Source organism: Hipposideros armiger, unplaced genomic scaffold, assembly GCF_001890085.2.
Source record: "Hipposideros armiger isolate ML-2016 unplaced genomic scaffold, ASM189008v1 scaffold_31, whole genome shotgun sequence".
NCBI classification, from domain to species: domain Eukaryota; kingdom Metazoa; phylum Chordata; class Mammalia; order Chiroptera; family Hipposideridae; genus Hipposideros; species Hipposideros armiger.
The window spans coordinates 6,008,279-6,017,719 of NW_017731381.1; the positions used below are offsets into that span (position 1 = coordinate 6,008,279).

The following is a 9,441-nucleotide window of genomic DNA, read 5'->3' on the forward strand; positions in this document are numbered from 1 at the left end:
GCCAGTGAAGCAACGACCTCCACAACTAGATTGAAGAACAAAACGACAGCAACTTGTCTGTTCCCCTTCCCCCAATTCCCCAGCGCTGTTCCCCTTCCCGCAATTCCCCAATAAAAATCTTTAAAAAAAAATAATAAAAATAAATAAATAAATAAACAATGGCCAGAATGAAAGGGTGGACATTACTACAGATTTGGGGGAGATTCTTTTTTTTTATAATTATGCAAATACCATGTACAATATTATACCAATGAATTGGGAAACCTAGACGAAGTGGACACTCTTCAGGAAGATATAAATTACCAAAATTAATCCAAGGGGAAATTTAAAATTCAAGTAAACCAATGACCGTGAGAAATTGAAATGGTGGTTTAGGATGTTCTCCCCTCAAAAAAGGCACCGGAGTCCAGCTAGTTTTAAACAGGAATTTCACCGAACATCAAAGGCAAGGATAAATCCCATCCCGCACAAACTGCAGAGCAGAGAAAAAGATGGGATACCCTCCCATGCATTTTATGAGATCAGTGTCACACTAAATCTGGACTTTGAGCACATGACAAATGGATAAATCACTGTCATCGCTGATGAAAGGTGGAATTCCCCTGCAATCCCTTCGACGCCTTCCCTGGAACCCTGTGACTCTTCATCTGAGTTCCACTGGGGTCCTGGCTGAGCTTCAGTGTCAGACCCCCCTGGTGAAAGACGGCTCTGGACTATAACTGATACCATTTAGTAGGCCTACCACATGCCTCATAGCGTACTTGCAAGAGGGTGCAGTCACCATGTTTCATAATTTAAAACAAAACAAACCTGGAGTCCTTGCTCTGTCACCAGAGAGGGCCCAGAGCAATGTCACCCCTGTAGCAACAAGCACACCCAGCACCCGGATCTTGGTTTCTAATACCATTTTCCAGTTAAAGGAACCAGGGCTCCTTGAAGACATGGCCGATTTTAAGGCTGGGGCAGGGAAGACACACGATAAACATGGAGAATCTTCTAAGGAAGTGCTCAAAAAACTCCACAAAGTGATGGGGTATGTCCACAGGACACCGGAGCTAACCAGAAGGGGTCCCACTGGCCAAAGGTGGAACAATTTGAGGACTAAAACCAGTAACATAATATTGGGTTCTAACCCCAAACAGAAAATAAGTACCCATGAATCCATACTGACACAGACAAATGATCAAATAAATCAGTGGGGGAGAATAGACATATCTCGCATGCAGAAAACAATTTCAAACCATTTATTTAGACAGTCCACCCTTAATTGTGAGCTTGACATAGTGACTCCCTTCCAAAGCGTATAACATGGAAAGGTGGCGGAGAGTGACTTGACAGTGGAGAAACCTGACCAAACCTACCTGATCCAGGTGGTCAAGGTCAACATCATCAGCGATAAGTCCTGTTGTTAATCTGTGATGAGAGTGGCATTTCACTTCTGTGATCTTCCGGCCCAAAAACCATAACCCCAGTCTAGCCATGAGGGAAACATCAGATAGATCCCAAGTGAGAAAAATTCTACAAAATGCCTGACCAGTACTTCTCTAAACTGTCATCAAAACCAAGGAAAGTCTGAGAGAAGGCCCAAGATGGCAGAATAGAGTAAAAAAAAAAAAAGCTGATATACACAAATAATAATGTTAGACTATATAATGAGGAAAATAGGAAAAGAAAATCCTATTTACAAAAGCCACCAAAAGTTATAATTTTTAGGAATAAACTTATGAAAAACATTTAAAAAAAAAAAAGAACAAGGAACGTCTGAGAAAATGTCATAGCCCAGAGGAACCTAAAAAGACAAGATGACAAAATGTAATGTGATACCCCTGGATGGAATCCTAGGAGAGAAAAACGGACATCAGTGGAAAAACTGAGGAACTCTAAATGAAGAATTGACATTAGTTAATAATAATATAGTGACATTTATCTGTTAGTTGTGACAAATGTACCATACGAATATAAGATGTTAGCAATGAGGGTAACTGGGTGTGGCTATCTGGGAGCTCTCTAGATAGATGGGAGCTGTCTATACTATATTCACAATTTTTCTGTAAACCTAAAACGATTCTAAAATTAACAGTTTATTTTAAAAGAAAAAAGAACCTGAAGACAAAGGTATTAAGCACATTGCCCAAAGTCACACACCTAAAAAATGGCAGGGCTGGGACTAGAACCCAGGGAGGGACCTTTGAACGCCAGCTGCACCATCTGTACTGCCTCTACCCCTCCACCCCCCTTCTGCCTGGCTCCCTGCAATGCAGGAATGCAGTTTTCTGCTTTGCTTTTAAATGGCCCCCTCAGCAGAGTTGACCATCCATGAGAGCCTCTCTCAATGGTGAACCCAATTCAATCTGACCATTACTATACCGGGCAGAGTGTGGGCCTATAGAATTCAAAATAGTAATAATAGCAATAATCATGCCAAACGCGTATGTGGTATTTTCTGTGGGCGCGACACTTTTCAACGTGCTTTACGTGTATGATTCATTTAAACCTTACAACACCCTCTGTGGTAGGTACCATTCCACAGCTCGGTTACATTCTCCAGCCTTTTTTTTTTCTTCTTCTTCACACTATAGGATGTCTTGGAACTAATTCCATGTGCTCACATAAAAATTTCCCTCCCTCCTCTGAACTGCTGGGTAGGATTCCACTGAATGGATATACCATATTTCAAGTAGCTGTGATCCAGTTGAGGGAACTTTAGGTGTTTTCCAGTTTCTCACTGGGATGATGGACATCCTTGAGTAAGACTCTTGGCGAGTGTCTCGCTGGGTCAGAAAGTTAAATTCCTGGAGGCCAGGGTGGCACCGGGAGGGGCCTCGGCCCCACTGCACCTCACCCCTGCGGTGGCAGTAGGAACCCCTCCTCTGTCTGCCAGCTGGGCCCGCTCAGACCCCCAGCACCGTCACGCTGTGACCCAGGGAGGCCAGCAGCACCCCGGGCTGTGAAAAGCCAGCATCCTGACCCTTAGAGGCCTGCCCCCCATGCCGCAGCATCGAGAGGCATCGGATCCACTTCCCCAAGAGCTCAGTATCGTCCTATGTCCTCGGCATTGTCCCAGCCCCATGGTCGCGGGCTCAGCGGGTAACTCAATCCGGGTCAGCTGGTCGAGTATGAGGTAGTGTCTCGCTGAGCGTCATGGTATTTTATTAAGTTCGAAATGTGATCGCTACTGTTGTCACACTTTAGCACCCCCAACAATCCCCTTGCAAATGAGAAAACCAGAACCTCCCGCATACCTTTCCCCTGACATCAGGGAAAGAGCAAGGAACCCTGCCCAGGGGCCTGAGCCTGTGTGACCCCCAGAGCAGCTTTCGAGCTTGAGGGACGGACTGGGGGGCATAAGGAGGTGTTTTTCCAATTTCAGGCAAAGCAATTGGATGGGGCGGCGGGGGTGGGAATCTGCTGTTAATTCTGTTTTCTCTGTGCCCGGGTTTGCAAAGTCCGCGTTGGCTTTTAAATACAGCTTTCGTTAACATGTAGGGAAGCCGTCCCTAGGCCCCGTCCATCTCCCATCTCTAAGACGGCTGTGCATCAGAGCTCTCAAGCTCGAATGCCCACAGGGGCCAAGTGATCAGGTGATGAAAGGTGAAGAAAACCCAGTAGACACAGCGGGGAACTGGCAGTTGATGATCAGGCAGTTGATGGTCGGGATATAGGAACGCGAGCCCTACATTGCTGGGGCGTGTAAATTCTCAAAGTAGCTGCAAATCTGGAGAGAGATCCCTTGGGTTTACACACTGGCTATTGTTTCAAAAGATATTTTAAGCACAGTGTGGCTAAATAAGCTATGTCTCCAGGCCAGCTTGCACTCTCTTCCCCAATTGAACTTACCAACCTAGAAGTTGTCAGCCTATTTCCTTTACGCCTCTAGAACAGCGCTGTCCAATAGCATTTTCTGTGACGATGGAAATACAGGCACCATCCAATATGGAAGCCGCTGGCCACAAGGAGCGAGTGAGCGCTGGAAATCGGACGAAGGAACTGAGTGTTTCGTTTTTATTTAATTTTAATTAATTTAAATGCAACTGTAAATAAGTGCATATGGTTAATGGCTACGATATTAGACAGCATCACTATACGATAGATCTTTTAAATTGGGGTGCACCATCAAGCTAAGCTACTTCAGAAAAGGACAGTCTGTCTTGGGGAGCAGAGAATACATTAAGCAGCAGTTAGAGTCCTAGGTACATGGAAAGAAAGGAAATATGGAATAATGAGCAAAAAATATTTAGGTGTGAGCCAGGTATCTGCTGGCTCAAGAGTGGTTACTCAGTGTCACCCAGGTTTTTCCAGCACTCTCCAAGGAGTTTCTCAACTAGAGGTGCCATTTAGCATCACCACGTTTTTTGTCATCTGTTCCAACTCGCCCCTACCCATGGCTGACCCCTAGGAAGCCACTTGGTGGAACTTACCTGTTGCTGTTGCCATCAGTCTATCAGAGCACACCACTGCCCATGCCCAGGCAACTGTCCGGGTCCCACAGATGTGCCAGGTCCTGCGCAGAGGGACAACAGCAGCTCCTGGACTCAGTCCTACTTTGTCACTGTCACAGAGCTGTGACCCAGAGCGTGCCAACGACCCTAGAACAGACCTCACCTTCCAGCAAACCCCTCTCCAATCCAGAGCCTCTTCAGGGGGCCAGAGAGGGACCAGTGGCCACACCACCCCAGCTGCCATTCTCCCCTTCTTCTCCCAGGTTCCAGCCTCACTCCCCACAAAGCATCCCAGCCTGCCCTAATGCCCCTGTTTCCAACCCCACTGCAACCCCATGTCTCCATAACAACAACTTTACCTCTATATATCTTTAAAACATGAATGAGGGAAGGGGTTTCCCATCACCGCCCCCCACCCCCACCCCAGCTAAGCTCCTGTTCTCAAAGATGAATTCAAGCCTGTTTCTTGTATAAAAAGAGATCTCCTCAAAATGTTGAAAACACTTTATTTTCCCCCAGATTCTATCCTCCCATAAAGGATGTCCCAACCAATTTTTTCTCAGAGGTCAAGCTCAGAGTTCCATGTTCTCCTCCTCCCCTTAGCAGTCTTTGCAAGAGAGATCTGCCTCCTGAAATTACGTTGCAACGAAATATGGATGTGTATAAATCCTAACACAATAATAAAAATTGATGGAGCACCTACTGTGTGCCAGGCACTGTACAAGATGCTCTTAATGTAGCATCTCACCTCTCCTCACGTCAACCCTGTGAAGTAGGTTTCCTCATTACCTCCATTTACCAATCTGATCTCTGAGGTTCAGGTGGTTAGGTCACTTGCTCAAGGTCACACCGCTGGGAAGTGGTTGGATTCAGGATCCAAACCCAGGTGGTCAGATTCAGGAGCCTGAGCTCTAACCAGTACCACGGGGGCTGGCACAGCAGGCTCCCAGTTTTTGCCGTATCTGCATATCATCCGAATGTGCTTTCTGGTGGAGGTGGAGGTAGAGGCGACAGGATTGGTGTGTGTCACGTGTAGCTTCCATGGGGGGGACGTTGCATCGCTCTTAACTCCCGGTTGCAAAGTGACAGAAATCCAACCCTACTAGCTCAAACTGAGAAGTCCGGGCATCCATTTTCTATGGCTGCTGTAACAAATTACTGCACACTTAGTGGTTTAAAACAACACAAATGTATTCTCTTACACTTCTGGAAGCCAGAAGTCCAAAATCCGTTTCCCTGGGCTGCAGGTGTCGGCAGGGCTGGTTTCTTTTGTAGGCTCTGAGGGGAAACCTGTTCTTTGCCTTTTGGGCTTCTACCTGTATTTCTTGGCTTGCAGCCTCTTCCTCCATCTTCAAAGTGTGTGGCTCCGATCCCCGTCTCCTCTTGATCATCAAATATCCCTCGGCCTCTTACTTACAGGACGCTTGTGATTACCTCAGGGCCACCTGGAGAATCCAGGATAATCTCCCCACCTCAAGATCTTTAACTTCATCACATCTGCAAAGTCCCTTTGCTGTCTAAGGTTCCGGGAATTAGGAGGTGGACATCTTTGGGAGGCCAGTGTTCAGCTGACCACAGTCAGGATGGCCTACTTTCAGCTGTGGCTGGATCCAGGCCATCAAACCATGTGACCAGGGCCTCACCCCTCTCTCCAGCTCCCAGACCGGCTTTCCTGCAGCACCTCCAGGCTTAATCCCACCCTTCAGCAGCCCCACTGAAAGGAGAGCACCTCTTTTCCAGAAGTCCCAGCCAGAGTCCCAGGGCTGATTCCCATTGGTCCAGCTTAGACCACATGCTCATCTCGGAAGCGATCACTTTAACCAGAGGGATGCTGGGTCCCTCTGATTGGTTGAGCCTGGGTCATGTGCCCACTTTCATCATCCCCCTCCTTGTGGTCTCAACCCACATTTGATAAGGTGTTTCCCCAAAGGGAACTGAGAGACTTATGGGTGGTGGAAAGCAGCCTGTCATTGGAGCCCATTGAATGACAAGCCCTTGAGATGGTGCCTGGCACATAGTACGTGCTCAATAAATGATGATCACAGATCATGGGACACGGAGGGGGACTTGGAAAGCGGGGGGAGGTCCAGAAGCTAATGCTTGAAGAATCAAGGTCCACTAAGCAGGTGAAGGTCAGAGCATTCCAGACAGAGGAAACACCTTGAACAAGGCAAAGGCTTCCACGGTATATCCTGGCGTACCTAGGGGTAGAGGGGCATCGTCGCATTTTGTGCCTGTCCTCCCAATGTAATATTAACAGCAGCCCCTTTTACTTGCAAAGCTATCTCGGTTTGCATGATCAATTATACAGTCATTCCCCTCCCTTACAGCCAACCTGCTCATTTATAAAGAAATCAAAGAAAGGCAAAACAGAGATGATACTTCACCCAAGGTCACCTAACAGTGGCAAAGCTCAGACTAGAATGCAGGACTCCGCCTCCCAGTCCAGTGTTCATTCACCATTCAGTTTATGAAACCAACTCTTAAGGGCGGCATCAGATGAACCAGTCACATTTCTCTCCCTTCTTGCCAATTCTCCATAGGATTGTGACCAGATCCACGTCGATGATGTCTCATCCGATGACAATGGCCAAGATTTAAGGTAGGAGCTCGGGGGAAGGTCAAACTTGCCGCTTTGGACTGGTTGTCAAGCTCTCCTGTCACTGGCAAATGGAGAGCAGGGGCCGCTGGGTATCAGGGCGAGAAGCGCCTGCCTCCAGCCTGAGTTGGGACTGTGTTTTTCTGAGCTCGGAAACCACGTCCCCACCCTGCAGCCTCTTCTGTCTGTTCTCCAATCATTGAGGCTGAGATTTCCACAAATTCTCCATGACTCTCCTTATGATTCTCTATGTGTTTTTTTCCTGCTCATTAAAGTAATACATGCATTTTATAAAAAATTCAACCACTCCTGACCTTGCCTCCCAGAATCGCCACCATTAAGAGTTGATATACATTCTTCAAAGGTTTGATTGCATTAATTAGCATATGCATATTATTTCATATAAAAGTTAATACAGTGGATACTCAAAAAAAATATTTCTTGAATGAATAAGTGGTATATCTGGCTTCTAGGGAAAAACACTTCCAGGACATGGATTCCAGAAGTCAGGTACCCAACCCCTGAAAAAGAGACGGCTTCCAGAAGAATTTGCTGGAATGTTCTAAACCTGCCCCTGGGGAAAGATTTATAAAAACGGAACCATAGTTAATCTGTGCTTATCCAAAATCATCACAATTCAACACCTCTAGGCCCACCAAGAATACTAGTAGACCAAACAATGTTTTTCTTATGGGGCCAGTCGTTGTAACTTCACTTAGTGAATGCTTCCTAGGTGTGTCTTCTAACCTACTCCGAGAAAAGAAATCAAAGTTTCTGTGACTGTGCCCTGCAAGTCTTTGCAAAGCCCAGAGCAATTAGACGTGACAGGGGGCAGGTGCTCGCTTCATTTTAATTTGCCATTCAGAAAATCCCTCTGCCGTCAGGATTGGCAGGGAGCAAGGCTCCCGAGCCAGCCGGGACTTCTCAATTTATGGAGCAAATAAACCCAGGATCGAGGTTCACTGTGTCCTTTCCATGAAGTCATCACTGGGAACCACCCTCCCTTTCGAGGCAATGCGCGGCCAGGGTTCTGTTTTAATAAAGTGTCCCCTGTAGCTGTCTGGGTTGGAATTTAAAGCAGCGTTCCTCTGAACTCTACTATCTCATGCTGAGCTGTTTAAGAATCAACAGTCCAAGAGTGTCTCCCCCCACCCCAAAACCAAATTCGCCATTTATTCATTCAACAAATATTTGTTGAGTACCTACTGTCTGCTGGGCACCAAGCATCAAATGCCCCTTGTTTGTTTGTTTTTTGTTTCATTTTGATTTTTTCAGTTAACAGTAGAAACCAATCTTAGTAATGCCCTTATATTGTGCCATGCCCTGTTCCAGATGCTTTACATGAATGAACTCACTGCATCTTCTCAGTAACCCTAAGATAGATGTTATTTTTTTTTCTTTAAGATTTTATTGGGGAATTGGGGGAGGGGAGCTGTGTTGCAGAATTGGGGAAGGGGAACAACCAAGTGGTTGTTCTTCAATCTGCTTGTCCACATGACCTGCTCTGGTGAGAACACCAGCGTCTACATTAAGAGGCCTTTGAGGTAAAGTCCTGGGGGCCAGTGTCCTCCTGGCCTGCCTGCCCCAGGGAGCCCCCAAGATGAGATGTGCTATTGAGTTGGCGACATCGCCCAAGGCATTTCCGTGGATCCTGCAGGGTTTGTGCTGTCACCACCACCGCCTCTTCCCTGAGACCTTTTACATCCAGGCATGGAGGCCTGGCCTCTGCTCAGAGCCCCAGGCGTGGTGGGTGACAGCAGCGTGTCACATCATGCTGTGTTCTGACACGCACTTCACCCCTTCTACATTCCTTTTTCTCTCTGCCGTAGCCGAGGTGTTAAACTGGACGTACTTACGATACAATTTCCAAGTGTCATTTCATTCCTGTTCCATTGCATCTTTTTAAAAAAAATAAAATGCCTTTCTTTTTTCCACTCTTAAGCTCATCCGAGAAAATCCAGCAACAGCGATATATTAATAGTACAAAGAGAGGAAAGGCCAGCCAGACCCACACCCTGAGACACCATGGCACCATATTGACCTTCTCATTCCACTCTTTTTCCCTCTGAAGAGACTTTCATGTTTGTCTAGAAGCTTCTGGTCGTCCTGCACACACATCTCTTGTCACCCTCTGGCTTGTCCTTGTGCCATTATAGCGTAAACGTTACTCCCGTGGTCTTGCAAACCTACAAAATGGTGGCAGGAAAGAAAATAGCGTTCTCCTGAGAGCAGGGGTTTCCATCCCCACACTCTGGTGGCTGTAGGTGGTGAATCGCCCACACTTTCCCCTTCTGGTCCCCAGCCGCCAATTTTTTTTTTTTAAGATTTTTATTGGGGAATTGGGGGGATGGGAACAGTGCTGGGGAATTGGGGGAAGGGGAACAGACAGGTTGCTGTCCTTTT

At 46.8% G+C, this 9,441-nt stretch overlaps 1 protein-coding gene across 1 annotated transcript in view; it reads left to right on the forward strand.

The window, feature by feature from the left end:
* LOC109379909 (eyes absent homolog 2) overlaps positions 1-9,441 on the forward strand; it is a 106,110-nt gene that overhangs the window by 77,914 nt on the left and 18,755 nt on the right. The window contains exon 6 of the mRNA XM_019636918.1: positions 6,983-7,041. Coding sequence (XP_019492463.1) covers positions 6,983-7,041 — 59 coding nt within the window. The remainder of the gene's footprint in view (positions 1-6,982; positions 7,042-9,441) is intronic.